The sequence below is a fragment of the Stenella coeruleoalba genome, assembly GCF_951394435.1.
Source record: "Stenella coeruleoalba genome assembly, chromosome: 4".
NCBI lineage: Eukaryota > Metazoa > Chordata > Mammalia > Artiodactyla > Delphinidae > Stenella > Stenella coeruleoalba.
In genome coordinates this window covers 118,273,898-118,290,246 of record NC_137149.1, presented here as the reverse complement: position 1 = coordinate 118,290,246, position 16,349 = coordinate 118,273,898, and the positions used below count along the sequence as shown (strand labels likewise).

The 16,349-nt window shown below is 41.3% G+C and overlaps 1 protein-coding gene across 3 annotated transcripts in view; it reads left to right on the top strand.

Annotated features, from left to right (window-relative positions):
* Positions 1-16,349, top strand: part of TRIM2 (tripartite motif containing 2) — a 214,878-nt gene that overhangs the window by 70,393 nt on the left and 128,136 nt on the right. For 2 of the 3 annotated variants that reach the window (XM_079920734.1, XM_079920735.1), the window contains 3 exons: positions 9,251-9,402; positions 10,825-11,005; positions 11,810-12,533. In XM_079920734.1, coding sequence (XP_079776860.1) covers positions 9,251-9,402; positions 10,825-11,005; positions 11,810-12,533 — 1,057 coding nt within the window. Of the gene's footprint in view, positions 1-9,202; positions 9,403-10,824; positions 11,006-11,809; positions 12,534-16,349 lie in introns of all 3 variants that reach the window. The other variant, XM_079920737.1, reaches the window with a different exon arrangement.

Genomic DNA, 16,349 nt, shown 5'->3' with positions numbered 1-16,349 from the left:
GTATGGTCCGTGTGCATTTTTATATTCAGTCTCTCAGAAGTCAGTAGTACATATTTTTAAACAAATGGCCAGACACCATGCTAGGCTTCTCACACACCACTCTGTGTAAATTGGTACTGGTTACCTTCATTTTATAGATAAAGAAACTGAGACTTGAACGGTTTAAGTAACACAGCTAGTTGACACATCATGAAAGCTAGACCAGGAGGAAATAGCATCCTGAGCGTTTTGCTAGCCAAAACAAGAGAGACATCGTGGATTACATATCCTTAATTATTTAATCGAAAGCACACCAGGCTATTGATAACTGTAGATTTTCTGCACACTGTACTCCAAGGGAGAGTTACCATGTAAGTTTTGCAAAAGGAACTTTAAAGCGTGCCCTCTTATGACTGCTTCTCACACTGGCTCTTAGTGAATGCTAAGGCTGTCTCCCTCTGGGGCTCACATTCTAAATACTAGTCTGGGAAGGCATTTCCATCAGGTACCTGAGTCCCCTTCAAGAGTAGTCCAGGTAGGGCTCTCTGGACATCTGACTTGATAGGGGAGTAAAGTTTTAGAAACTTTAGGAGATCTACTATAGACACTGGTCCAAATTTGGGGTGTAAAGGACAATCGTGTGGAATGAGAAATAATGGCAACTGAAAAGATTACATCAATAAGTAAAGGCAAGAGTGTCGTGGAATTCAGGAATGAGCTTGCAGCTCAGCACAGCTAGAGCATGGAGATGCCCCAGTGGTGATGGGAGCATAGGTGGGCTGGAGAATACAGGATGAGTCTAGAAAGATAGAGGGGAGAAATTGTGACGAGCTAAGAATGTCATCGAGGAAAGGTTTGACCTAAATTCCATAAGCAGTGGAGGAGCATTAAAACCTTTTAAACAGGAGGTGGGTATGTTAATGGCATTGTGGAGGAATAGCGTAGCAGAGACTGGAGGCTGCACCACCAATTGAGTTTAGTATTGAGTTGTCCAAATGCGAGATGGTAAGGGGTAGAACAAGAAAAGCATCAATGGACTTGGAGAAGGAAGGATGAATTTCAGAGAAAAGAGTATTCTTTCACTTGAGAATCTGCCTCCCACTAATAAAAAGGCATATACTAAAATCAGTTCAACTAAGCTATTAAGATTGTGAGAATTTGAGCCATTCAAATTGATCATATAATAGGTAATTTTTAAAAAATCACTGTATTTTTCCATTGTGTAGACCAAGTTCCTGCACCACAATGCAATAAAATTACCCTAGTAACATATGTTACAGAAGAAACCCCAAATCTTTTTTAAAAGTTTATAATTATTTAATCAAAGAAAAAATAGCAAAATTGGACTATTTACAAAATGTTGAAAGTGTAAGCTTTATCTATTAAATGTATAAGATAAAGTCATTATCTACACTTAGGAAATTTCATATGTTTAAGTATTTTATTTAAAAAGAGTTCATTTCAAGAAGTTAGGAAAAGATCATTAAAATAAATATATGGCACACGAAAAAAAGAAAATAGTAAAGATAACCTTGGAGAGTTTGAACATAATGAAACAATTGTGTTGATGAATAAATCCAAGAGCTGAATTTTTTTTAATTAATGAAATAATCTGACATCTGATAAAGCACCAAAGGGTAAATATAAATAAATCAAATTGGGACGAATAAAGAGATATCTGTATAGATAAAAAGAAGATTTTAAAATTAGTAGATCAATTCTCTGTGCTAAAGGCTAATATAGTGAAAATTTGAATGAAGTGGATGATTATCTAGGAAACTACAAATGATCAAGAAAACCCAAATAGACCTATAATCTTGAAGAAAACTGGTGAAAGTTCATTTAAAACTGAATGCCTTCAAACCTGTATAAAACAGATATGATTCATAGTATTTATACTTCTGGATCATAAGAAAAGATAGGAAGCTACCAAATTCACCTATGATATACTCATTAACTCTGACACCAAAATCTAGTGAAGACAGAACAAGAAGAAAACTATGAATCATTCAGTTTATGAAAGTAGCTGTAAAATTCTTATTTAAAATACCTGAGCGGGGACTTCCTTGGTGGTCCAGTGGGTGGGACTTCGCTCTCCCAATGTAGGGGACCCGGGTTCGATCCCTGATCGGGAAACTAGATCCCCTGTGAATACCGAAACTAAGAGTCCGCATTCCGCAAAGAAGATCCCGCGTGCTTCAAGGAAGACACGGCGCAGCCAAAATAAATAAATATTTTTTTAAATAAATAAATAAATAAAATAAAATACCCCAGCAAAATTTTACCGTGTAAGAGCACTTACTTACTAAGAAAAATACTGGATATCACAAAAGAAAATGAGCCTAGAACTTGAAAAATTCACAGGAGATCTATAAACAGTTAATAATCATAGGAGAAAATAAATGTTAAGCTTCACAAAGGATTCCTAAAGATGTATTTCCTGAGAATGCCTGAGGAATAGAGACCCTTGGATGCCATAGGCTGCTAAGGAGAAACAGTCACAGAGATGCTAATTCCAGCAAAGGTAAAGAAGCCTTTAGGTTGAAACGTTCCCTGTTTCTCTACCAAACATATCACATCAAATCACATTAAAAGTTAACTCTAAAGAATTGGATCCTCCTGGAGGTGAATGAAGCTATTTAAAGTGTGTTTTGAGCACTTTTTCTATGCTGGGTCATTATGAGTCTTTGGAATCATAAAACGTATAAACTAGCAAGAGGCCTTGGGAAATTTACTGCGTGTCTTGAATCATTCTATTGTTCCACCATAGATTGTAGGAGTTCTGCATATTCAAGGCAAATGCATGCAATATTACAGATAAATGGCTGCAGTTAATTGCCATGGGTAAATCTTTAAAAACAATTCAAATGATTCAATAAAATCGGGTAATTAACAATGAAGCAGGATGTTGCCCTCATAAACTGCCTGGTGCTGATTAGCACATGTGGATGAACGCCTGTCATTTACTTTAAGTGCTGTGACACTATCTGTCTTCTAATTAAACTGCCATGGATGCATTGTTCAAATACAAAGAAAAATGGGAATAATGGTTAGTGATTTAAGAGGTTCTTTGCACTTAAGCAGACATTTGAGCTCATGCCTCAAAGTCCCAGAACACAAATGATCCTTAAGCCCTGTTGTTGCTGGCTTAGGTGCCTTTCTAACAAGCATGTTAAGAGGTGCAAAGGAGAGATCCTCATTAAGAATGCCCTGCCACTAATCAGCCCCCACTTCCAGAATCCTGGCCAGGGGTGGGTGGGTGGTGGTGGTGGTGGCTGCAAGGCCCTGACCATCCTTTTCAGCACGTTATTATGCATATGGTCCTGCCATCTCCTCTTCTAATGAACACAAATGGTGACTACCTGTCAACAACAACAAGCTCATCCTGGGCTCTGGCCCACCCACCCTTGGGAGCACCAGTGTCCTCTCACCCAAGATGGATGAGTTCAACTGAGTTGCTCACCTCCCACAATGAAGTCTCAGCTTGAGTCAAAGCTGTCAGAACCTGAGCACAAGCATTAGAGAATGACTAGTTGTAGACGCTTCAAAATGATTTCAGGGCCTTTACTTCCCAAGAAACACGCAAGATACAGAACCAGGGACAACTACCCAGGTCTGTTGCTATCTCTTCAAAGATGCAATCAGTTTCTTAAAATGGAGGTTAAAATCACTTAACGTAAAACTCAACATTTTAACCCCTTTAAAGTGTACAATTCAATGGCTTTTAGCATATTTAAAAGGTTGTCCAAACATCACCACTACCTAATTCCAGAAGTTTTTCATTATCCCCCAAAGAAACTCCATACCTGTTAAGCAGCCATTCCTCATCCCCTCCCCGACACCCCAACCCCTGGCACCCACCAGCCTGCTTTCTGTTTCTGAGGATTTGTCCATTGTGGACATTTGATATAAATGGAATTCTACAATATGTGGCCTTTTGAGTCTGGCTTCTATCACGTAGCATAATATTTTCAAGGTTCATCTATATTGCAGTGTATATCAGAACTTCATTCCTCTTGTATGGCTAAATATTATACCATAATTTGTTTATCCATTCATGAGTTGATGGATATTTGGGTTGTTTCCACTTTTGGGCTATTATAAATAATGCTGCTATGAACATTCATGTACAGTTTTTGTGTGGACATACGTTTTCAGTTCTCTTGGGTAGATACCTAGGAGAGTTGAATTGCTGGGTCATATGGTAATGTTTAACCTTTGAGGAACCGCCAACTGTTTTCATAGAATTACACCATTTTACATTCCCACCAGCAAAGTATGAGAGTTCTGATTTTTTCACATTCTCACCAACACTTGTTATCTGATTTTTTGAGTCTAGCCCTCCAAGCTGGTGTGAAGTGGTGTCTCACTGCCGTTTTGATTTGCATTTTCCTAGTGACTAATGATGTTATTTTCCTGTGAAAATTGGCCATTTGTTTACCCTTTTTGAAGAAATGTCTATTTAATTCCTTTGACAATTTTTGAATTGGGTTCTTGAGTTGCAGGGGTTCTTTGTATGTTCTGGATACTACATCGTTGTCGGATATATAACTAGGAAATATTTTTCCCATTCTTTTTACTTTCCTGGTACTGCCCTTTGATAGACAAGTTTTTAATTTGATGAAGTCCAATTTATCTACTTTTTCTTTTTTTGCTTGTGTTTTTGGCATCATATCTAGGAATCTATTGCCAAGTCCAAGGTCATGAAAATTTAACCCTTTGTTTTTTTCTAGGATTTTTATAGTTTTAGCTCTTACATTTAGGTTGTTAATCTATTTTCAGTTAATTTTTGTATATGGAGTGAGGTAAGGTTTCAACTTCATTCTTTTACACATAGATATCCAGTGGTCTTGACGTCCCTTGTGGAAAAGACTCTTTTCCCCCATTGAGTGGTCCTGGCACACTTTTCAAGAATCAGTTGACCATAAATGTATGGTTTTATTTCTGGACTCTCAATTCTATTCTATTGATCTATATGCCTATCCTTATGCTGGTAACGCACAATTTTTATTACTCTAGCTTGGTAGTAAGTTTTGAAATAGGGAAGTGTGAGGCTTCCAATTTTGTTCTTCTTTTGAAAGTTGTTTTGGCTATTCAGGGTACCAGTGTAATTTTATATAAATTTTAGGAACAGCTTGTTCACTTCTGTGAAAAAAGAAGTTGGAGTTTTGATAGATATTTCATTGAATCTGTAGATCAATTTGGGAATATTGCCCTCTTAACAATATTAAGTCTTCCAGTTCATGAGCATGGGATATCTTTCCATGTATTTCCATTATTTAGGTATTCTTTAATTTCTTTCAACAATATTTTGTAGCTTTCAGTGTACGAGTCTTGTACCTTCTCTGTTAAATTTATTCTTTAAGTATTTTATATTCTTTTGGATGCTATTATAAATGGAATTTTCTTAATTTCATTTTTGGATTGTTCATTGCTAGTGTATAGAAATACAACTGATTTTTGTTTGTTGATATTGTATCCTAAAGCTTTGTTGAATTCATTTGTTAGTTCTGATAGTGTGTGTGTGTGTGCACGTGCACATGTGTACGTTCTTTGGGATTTTCCATATATAAGTCATCTCTGAATAGAGAAATTCTTACTTCTTCTTTTCCAGTTTGGATGCATTTTATTTTTCTTGCCTATATGCTCTGGCTAAAACTTCCAGAACATTGTTGAATAGAAGTGGCAAAAGTGGACATCCTTGTCATATTCCTGATCTTAGGAGGGAGTCACCATTAAATAAGCTGTGGGGTTTTTGCAGATGCCGTTTTTCAAGTAGAGGAATTTTCCTTCTATTTCTAATTTGATGTGTTTTTTGTTTTGTTTTTTATCATGAAAGGGTGTTGGGTATTGTCAAATCCTATTTCTGTATTTACTGATCTGATCATGTGGGATTCTTCCCCTTCATCTTATTAGCGTGGTGTATTACATATATTGATTATTGTATGTGGACTACCCTTGCATTCCTGGAACAAATCCCACGTGGTCATGGTGTTTAATCTTTTTAATGTGCAGGTGGGTTCAGTTTACTAGTATTTTGTTAAGGATTTTTGCACCTATATTCATAGGGATTATTAGTCTTTAATTTTCTTTTCTTGTGTGATGACTTTGACTTTGGTGTCAGTATATTACTGGCCTAATGAATTAGGAAATGTTCCCTTCTCTTCTAATTTTGAAGAGTTTGGGGATTGGTGTTAATTCTTCTTGAAATGTTTGGTAGAATTCACCAGTGAAGCCATCTCGCCCTGGACTTTTCTTTGTTGGAGGTATTTTGAATATTGATTGATCTCTTTACTTATTGTAGGTCTATTCATATGTTCTATTTCTTCTCTGAGTTAGTTTTGGTAGTTTGTGTGTTTCTAGGAATTTATCCATTTTACCTAGGTTATTTGATTTATTGACCTACAACAGTCCATAGTATTCTGTTTGTCAATTTTGTTGATTCTTACAAAGAACCAACTTTTGGCTCATTGATTCTCTCTATTGTTTTTCTATTCTCCATTTTATTGATCTCCACACTAATCTTTATTTCCTTTCTTCCGCTTGCTTTGTGTTTAATTTGTTCCTCTTTTTCTAGTTCTCTAAGGTGGAAGCCTAGGTTATTGATTTGAGATCTTCTTTTTAATGTAGACATTTACAGCTATAAATTTTGCTCTGAGCACTGTCATAAGTTTTGATATGTTGTGTTTCTATTCATCTCAAAATATTTTGGGGATTCCCTGGTGGTGCAGTGGTTGAGAGTCTGCCTGCTGATGCAGGGCACACGGGTTCGTGCCCCGGTCCGGGAAGATCCCACATGCCGCAGAGCGGCTGGGCCCGTGAGCCATGGCCGCTGAGCCTGTGCGTGCAGAGCCTTGCGTCCGGAGCCTGTGCTCCGCAGCGGGAGAGGCCACAACAGTGAGAGGCCCACGTAACGCAAAAACAAAACAAAACAAAACAAAACATTTTGTACTTTCTCTTGTAATTTCTTCTTTGACTCATTATGTTTGTGTTATTTAATTTCCACATATTTGTTAATTTTCCAGATTTCCTTACGTTATTGATTTCTAATTTCATTCTACTGTAGCCAGAGAAGATACTTTATATGACTTCAGTCTTTTTAAATTTATTGAGACTTTTGTGACCTAATGTATGGTTTCTTCTGGAAGATGTTGCGTGTGTACTTGACAAAAATGTGTCTTCTGTTATTGAACAGAGTGTTCCACATGTGTGTGTTAGGCCTGGTTGGTTTATAATGTTGTTCAAGTTCTCTATTTCTTTACTGATCTTCTGTCTAATCGTTATATCATTATTGAAAGTGGAATATTGAAATCTCCAACTATTATTATTGAACTCTCCATTTCTCCCTTCAATTCTGTCAGTTTTTGCTTCATATATAGTGGGACTCTGTTGTTGGTTGCATATGTATTAATAAATGATGGCTTTACCATTTTATTATTATATAATGTCCTTTTTTTAATTGAAGTATAGTTGATAATGTCCTTGTCTGTCTGTTATAACAACTTCTGTCTTAAAGCCTGTTTTGTCTAATATTAGAATAGCTACTCCAGCTCTCTTTTGGTTACTCTTTGCATGGAATATCTTTTTCCATCTTTTTACTTTCAACCTAATGTGAGTCTCTTATAAACAGCATAGAGTTCACACATTCAGCAATGTTATTATAGATGTACTATGTGCAGGGAATTATCTAGGCTCTGGGTGAGAGAGTTTCAGTACTCAGTAACTTAAAATCTTATAAATATTTCATAAAAGGGGTATGAATAAAATTGCTTTAGTGGGTGCATTCACTTTATGAAAATCCATCAATCTGTGTTAGGATTTATGCCATTTTCTGTATGTGTGTTATACTTCAAGAAAAAGATTCCCCCCGCCCCAAGTGCTTTGGGAATTCAATATTGGAAGAAGTTATTTCCAGATGAGAGAATAAGGGGAATGCCTTCACAAGGAAACTAACCTTCAGGCTTTATGTTATATTGATACCGAGAGTTCACCACAGTCAGGGTAAGGTGGTTTTATTTTCAGGTAAGCAAATGATATCATCAGCGCCATCATCACTGCTACTACTTATTAAGAACTTACTACGTGCCAATGCCAGGCATCATCTGAGTTCTTTGTGCATATTAATCTACCAAATCCTCATAGCAGCCCTGTGAAGTAGATTAGTACGTTACATGACTGTCTCCATTTGCCAAAGCGAAAATTGAGACACGGTGAGGTCACGTAAGTGGTGGAGCCAGGATGCAAACTGTTGCATCCAGCTCATCTCTTATCCAAAGAGTAGCCGTTCTCAAGGTGCAATCCAGGAACTCTCATGGGTCTCCAGACCCTTTCAGGGGACCCACAAGGTCAAAACTATATTTATGATAATACTAAAACATTATTTACCTTTTTTTTTTTTTTTTTTGCGCGGGCCTCTTACTGTTGTGGCCTCTCCTGTTGTGGAGCACAGGCTCCGGACACACAGGCTCTGGACGCACAGGCTCAGTGGCCATGGCTCATGGACCCAGCCGCTCCGCGGCATGTGGGATCTTCCTGGACCGGGGCACGAACCCACGTCCCCTACATCGGCAGGCGGACTCTCAACGACTGCGCCACCAGGGAAGCCCTATTTACCTTTTTCACTCTCAACCTCTCAAGAGTATTCAGTGGCATTTTCCAGAGACTCTACTATATGTGCTAGCAAAACAGATTGAATGCAGCAGCAGATATGAGAATCCAGCTGTCTTCTATGAAGCCAGACACTGAAGAGATTTACAAATATGAAAAGCAATGCCATTCTCCTCACAAAATTTTTGTTTTGCAAAATATACTTTTCATATATTATTAATGTTAACATTTATTTTTGCTTTTGATAAATTAATCAATATTTTGAATGTTTCTCAGTTTCCATTTTTAACCTAATAAATAGCTATAGATATAACTCATATAAACACAAAGCATTTGGAATCCTCAATCATGTATAAAGAGTGGAAAGGGGTCCTGAGACCAAAAAGTTTGAGTACCAAAGCCCTATACTGTTCTGTCTTAGGGGAGTGGCCAAGAAAAGCTGGTTCTGTGGCCATAGCAACAGCTTTGGAGTCCGATCCACCTCTGTTCGAGACCTGGAACATAAACGTTTATCTTTCCTTTTCTCCTGTGAAACTGGATATAATACTGCCCACATCCTGGGGAGGCTATGAGAATTAACTGAGAGAGTGCAAGTGAAGGCTTAGTGCGTGGTCAGCACTCAGTCATGGCACCAAACCTGGAATTGCTCTTGTGTCACCCGCAGGTGATGGACTTTTACTGCCAGTCCTGCGAGACTGCCATGTGTCGGGAGTGCACGGAGGGGGAGCATGCGGAACACCCCACAGTCCCCCTCAAGGACGTGGTGGAGCAGCACAAGGCCTCACTCCAGGTCCAGCTGGACGCTGTCAACAAAAGGTGTGCATACCTCTGCCTGGCTCCTGACGGGCCGCCTGTGGCCTCAGGGTCTCGTGTCCCAGGGGGATAGAAGATTCGTGTCACCTAAATAAACTGTCCTTTGATCATAGGGCTGTAGTCATAAACTAGTGAGTGATGAGGGCCATCCCCTGCCCCTTGGTAAAATTCCAACCCCCTTTTGTTATGAGTGGTGGTTTTCCTTTTAGTACCTTAGTATGATTAAATGAACAAAATATACTCGAGGAAAATACACTCTCAGGAGATCTCTGAAATTTGTGCCTGAAACCAGGCTGCCTGAAGAGCCTTTCTTAGCTACTGTTCTTGACACACTTAGAAGCCACTGTGCCGACTGTGACTGGCTCATCTCTATCTGAGCCCAGCAAAATGGTCCTGAGCAGCAAGTGCTCAATTTTCCTTCTCCTTCCCTGCTTCCAGGCTCTTTATTTGGCATGGAAATGAAGAAACAGAGTAGCTGTGTGGTGCATGAGAAAGACCAAAGAGAGGAAATAAACAGCAAAATGAAAATAAATATCTTTACCAAAAGTTGAAGTGAGAAAAGTGTGGCTATTCTATACTAATTAAAAGAACTTGGAAACTTGCAAGAAATTCCCAGGAAACTCTGAGTTTGGATAAGTTTTTCATGTGATTGGGTAAAAAGATACAGCTATATATTTAGACCAGTGGTCCTCAACCAAGGGCGATGATACCCCCCAAGGGACATTTGGCAATGCCTGGAGACAATCTGGTGTCACAGCTGTGTGTGGGGGAGGGGTAGAGGAAAGGATGCTGTTAAACATCCTACAATTCACAGGACAGCCGCCTGCAACAAAGAATTATCTGGCCCAAAATATCAATATGTCAAGTTAGAGAACGCCTGATTTATGTTTTTTCTTTTTCTTCTTATATTTTTATTGAAGTATAGTTAATTTACAATATTGTGTTAATTACTGCTGTACAGTGAAGTGATTCAGTTATACATATATATATATATATATATATATATATATACATTTTTTAAAAAAATTCCTTTCCATTGTGGTTTATCACAGGATATTGAATATAGTTCTCTGTGCTCTACAGTAGGACCTTGTTGTTTATCCATTGTAGAGAACAGCTGATTTAGAGTGTGAGAAAAAGCCATGGGGTTCTGAGAGCTTCGAGGCTTTGTACCATCAATTTTTAAAATTAAATGATTGAGGTAGATTGAAATAGATGTGGACCCTCAAAATCTCTTCTCTCAAAGGCAGTAATTATGTCATGTCTTATTCACTCTGTTCTTCAGTTATTACTTTTTAAAGATGATGAAAGGCACAGAAGATGTTTCTTGACAAAATATAGTGTTTGGATAGTTTTTTTTTTTTTTTTTTTACCATTTCCGTGTGGATCTTATTATAATAACGACCTCTGATAACTGTCTTCCAGGCTCCCAGAAATAGATTCTGCTCTTCAGTTCATCTCAGAAATCATCCATCAGTTAACCGACCAAAAGGCCAGCATTGTGGATGACATCCATTCTACCTTTGATGAACTCCAGAAGACTTTAAATGTGCGCAAGAGCGTGCTGCTTATGGAGCTGGAAGTCAACTATGGTCTCAAACACAAAGTAAGACTCCACCCTTTCCTACAGACATCCCGTGAGAGGTGCACTATTGGGGGCCTCCCTGGCGCTAGCTTACTGTGTTCTACCAGCGGTAAAGGAGACTCAAATGGGTTAAGTGTCACTGTTGTTCATTAAACAGTAGTTTTTATCTAGTGGCTTATCCAGCTATTTCTTCCTTCCTGTTTTCAGCAGAACTATGATTCTGTGGCCTTAAGTACCACTTGATAACTTGACACAAGGCAAAGTTGAATATAAAGTAATGCTTTCAGGATTTAGGGTTAAACTGGATTGTTTTCCTTCCTTAATTATAATGTCTAATCGTCTCTTAATTGCTCTCTCACCCACACCAACCTGTTAGTCAACTTCAGAGTGAATCCTTTCAGCCTTTGTTTAACTCTGCACATCCCATCACAAAACCAGGGATGAAAGCTTCCGATATTCAGGTGTGGAGTTTTCGTTTGTCTGGTTTCTGTTCCTTTAGGTGGTGACAGGGAAGCTTTGGACATTAGACAAAGATACTGAATAATGAATAAAATTTCAGATGTCAGGCGTAGCAATCTGGTTGCCAAGCTGTCGGTGACGTTTCTGCTTGCGCCTATCCAAGACACATGACCCCATAAATATGTGTGTGGGAGAGACAGGCGAGGAGGAAGGGAAAGCGAAGGGACTGGTAAGGCGATTTAGGATTCAGCGTGAGAACGAGGTTCCCTGGGTTAAAACGAACACCCCCTGCCGGGGGCCAAGAGCGCGGGCAGGTGCGGGCCCGGGCGCCCTGGGAAGAGCTCACCCGGCTTGGTTTCCCCGCAGGTCCTCCAGTCGCAGCTGGATACTCTGCTTGAGGGGCAGGAGAGTATCAAGAGCTGCAGCAGCTTCACGGCGCAGGCCCTCAACCATGGCACGGAGACGGAGGTGCTGCTTGTGAAGAAGCAGATGAGCGAGAAGCTGAACGAACTGGCGGACCAGGATTTTCCGCTGCACCCGCGAGAAAACGACCAGCTGGACTTCATCGTGGAGACCGAGGGGCTCAAGAAGTCCATCCACAACCTCGGGACGATTTTAACCACCAACGCCGTCGCCTCCGAGACGGTGGCCACGGGCGAGGGGCTGCGGCAGACCATTATCGGGCAGCCCATGTCCGTTACCATAACAACCAAGGACAAAGACGGCGAGCTGTGCAAAACGGGCAACGCCTACATCACGGCGGAGCTGAGCACGCCCGACGGCAGCGTGGCGGACGGGGAGATCCTGGACAACAAGAACGGCACGTACGAGTTCCTGTACACAGTACAGAAAGAGGGCGACTTCACCCTGTCCCTGCGGCTCTACGACCAGCACATCCGCGGCAGCCCGTTTAAGCTGAAGGTGATCCGGTCGGCGGACGTGTCCCCCACCACCGAGGGCGTGAAGAGGCGCGTAAAGTCCCCGGGGAGCGGCCATGTGAAGCAGAAGGCTGTGAAGAGACCCGCTAGCATGTACAGCACCGGGAAACGAAAAGAGAATCCCATCGAAGACGATCTGATCTTCCGCGTGGGTAAGGGGGAGGCGGCGCTGCACCTGAATTCTGAGCTTTGCTTTGGTTAAGGGGTGACTGGGAAAGTGTTGCAAATTGCAGCTTTGCAGGTCACAACTAAGGCTGACGAGATATGCGTGTATTTTATTAGGTGAGCTCATGCAGTTTCCTTCTCCGGAGATTTTATGATTTATTTTCCCCTCCTCCTCCCTCATCCCTCCCTCCTTCCTTCTCCCTCCCCCCCACCCCCGCCTCTCTCCCATTCTTCCCCCCTCTGCCTCCTCCTCCTTAACACACAAGTGCTGCACATTCATTATGGAAAATTAGAAACTGAAAATAAGCAAAAAGAGAATTAGAAAAATCACAGCACTCATAATCTGGACTTTTTTTTGGGTAGCAGGTTTTATTTTTTTTACTTTTTATTTTATATTGGAGCATAGGTGATTAACAATGTTGTGTTAGTTTCAAGTGTACAGCAAAGTTATACATATACATGTATATATTGTTTTTCAATTTCTTTTCCCATTTAGGTTGTTACCTAATACTGAGTAGAGTTCCCTGTGCTATTTTAAATATAGCACTGTGTACATAATCTGGACATTTTAAAGGAACTGTTGGCAACCTTCCCCTCCGCCCCCCTGTGGGAATGTCTAGAGTACTCCTGCCTAACCCCAAGGCAGAGAGATACTTCTACCACATAAGTTCACGCATGTCTCTGGAATCTGCCAGTGTGGGCTATAACTGTGGGCAGAGGGTCTGATGCCTTCCTGTCACTGCTTCCTCATTGTAAGGATGGGGGGTGAGGGACATGGTGCATTGCAAGTTGTCATGTCCAGTCGCCTGCCTGTAGCTGGAGAGCAGCCCCGAAGAGGAAGGGGTGGGTGGAAACCTGGAGAATGGAATGGGGTTGGGGCGGAACGGAAGCAAGAAGGTTTAGGATGAGCCACGAGATTTGGGGATGCAAATAGCCCTTCCCTTGTCAGATTTATTGTGTCAGATGTTTTGAAGCTGTTTATTTTCTCAATAGAAAGCAAACTAAACGTAAACAGCCAACAATTTGATAATTCTTTTTTAAAACTTATTTATTTTTTGGCTGTCCCACACGGCATGTGGGATCTTAGTTCCCTGATCAGGGATCGAACTCATGCCCCCTGCAGTGGAAGCATGGAGTCTTAACCACTGGACCGCCAGGGAGGTCCCCACAATTTGATCATTCTTAAGAAAAAAGTCTGCATGTTAGCTACCATATCCAAAAGTGGCTCCAGCCTGCTTCTCTTTCTGCTTCTTCAGTCCTACAATGCGGTATACCTAAAAGGAGGCTGTGAGGTATGTTCACTGACACATGTAGAAAAACAATTCTGTGGTTCAGAAAGATTGGGGAAAGCTTAGCTTAAGTGAAGGAATCAGATTTTTTTTTTTTTTACTGTAGTACCTTTAGAATCTGTTGATGTGCACAGTCTTTTGTTTGTTTTTTTACTGCCACACTGGCAGTCTCAAAGGCAGTGGAGGGATAACAGGCAGCACTTCCAAACTTGTCTGACCATAGAATTTTTGCCATGGAACATCTTGGGAAAATAAGGCTCCTTGGAGCATTCTTGGGCAAAAGCTACTCCATTATTATTCATTTCTCTTTATTATTTAGTATTCTATATTATTTATTATTCTTTAGGATGAATCTTGGTAAAGACCATGATATGGTAAGGAAACTCTTCACTCAGGGCATGGAGGCCCTCGTGCATTCACTGCCTATTTACGCAGTGTGGGTACAGAAGCCATTGAGACACCTGCCAAAGCAGAGTGGGTGGGCCAGGACAGGCGCAGGATTGGAGCCTCCCAGACCTGCCACTCCGGTTCTACCACTTATTTCAACCTTGGCCAGGTCTCTCAGTTTCCCTGGCCTTCAGTTTCCATGTCCATAAAAAGAAAAGATAAAAATATCAGCATCTCAGGACTCAGTTCCAAGCTTCATGCCTGGCATGTAGGAGGAGCTAAATAAAGAGAATGATTGTTTTTGCACATGCTATTAGGGCTGTTAGGTGTTCCTTGCTGCCTTTTCTTCTAAAACAATTGACCTTGCTGCTCCCCATTGATCTGCATTAAGAACAAATTCTGTCTCGCATTTAGAGTCTCCTCTCCCCCAGCCACGGGACCCCAGTCCACTTCCCAGGCAGTGTGCAGAGCGTGCAGGTAGTCTGTGCAGTGTGCAGGCAGTCTGCAAAGGCCCAGATCTGGATATGATTCTGATTCTCCTTGCCGGCTGACAACTGGCTTGCCCCTTCTTAACCTGGTTTCTTCCTCTGTAAAATAAAGGGAATGAAATATTACCTAACTCTTAAGGTTGCTGGGGGGGTGGAATGAGAAGGAATTCTTATAATACGGCTGGTACTTGCCTATGTACAGTAACTGCTCAGTTAATGGTGGCAATCATTTTACTATTGTTATAATTATCAATCATCACCCTTCCACCTGTGATTCTCACCTGAGAAAAGAGATATATCTCTTAGGGTGTTTTTCCCCCAACTATATTTATTCTGAATGCCCAGCGCCCACCCTACAGGGAAGGGGATACACTCTTCTCCCCTCCTACCCATTGAGAAATGCAGCTGTAGTGATTCACTGGCACTGGTGGGAAGGTGTTTAAATGTTGAAGCATTTGTAAAATGCTTAGAACAGTACCTGGCATACAGCACTAGGTCCAGGTTTATTAATGCTGGAGCTGCCATAACAAAATACCACAGACTGGCTGATTTAAACAACAGAAATTTATTTTCTCACAGTTCTGGAGGCTGGAAGTCCAAGCTCAAGGTGGCGGCAAGGTTGGTTTCTTGGGAGGCCTCTCTTCTTGGCTAGGAGACGGCCGCCTCCTGGCTGCTTTGTCCTCTCATGGTTGTCCCTCTGTGCACGCACACCCCTGGTGTTTCTTCCTCTTCTTAGAAAGACACCAGTCATATTGGGTTAGGACCTCACCCTAATGGCCTCATTTTAAGTCAATCACCTTTAAAGATCTTAACTCCAGGGCTTCCCTGGTGGCGCAGAGGTTGAGAGCCTGCCTGCTGATGCAGGGGACACGGGTTCGTGCCCCAGTCCGGGAAGATCCCACATGCCGTGGAGCGGCTAGGCCCGTGAGCCATGGCCGCTGTGCCTGCACGTCCGGAGCCTGTGCTCCGCAATGGGAGAGGCCACAATACTAATAGCATGGATTAGGAGAAGGAATTTAAACCAGACGTGAAGGACCAATACAACTTATCCAAGTTGAAATGGCATCCTGGGCAAGCTACCTGTGTGGAGGACAAAGGCAAGGGGAAGAGGAGTGAACGTGATTAATGTTTTAGGGGGGACACATCCATGAGAAGATGCAGGGGGAACAAAGATCGGAGGGGTGGAAAGTGGCGGGGGCACTGGGGAGAGGAGCTGGACAGGTGAGTGTTGGAGTCCACAGCTCCTTGAACACCCTCTATGCTTTCACACCTGGGTACCTCCATCCATGAATTCTTTCCCCAATTCTATCCTTCCCTCAAGTCTCACCTTGTATTTTAGAATCCACTGTGGTGGATTATTATTTCTGCTGACGTCTTATTTCCTGATGATATTACGCATTACTTGAGGTCAAAGATGACATCTTTAATCATTTATAATCCCCAACCCACAAGAGCACTTTGCCTAAGTACTTTGCCTATTTGAATCGAATCAAGTCATGACTTACTGCATGATTTAACTTCCTGCTCACCACTGTCAGATTCCAGTTTTGAAGCCCAGGGACACACAGACCAGGCAACAAAGCACCAAGCTCAAGGGCAATCATCACATGTATTCCCATGCACAGGACTGTGCTAGGCA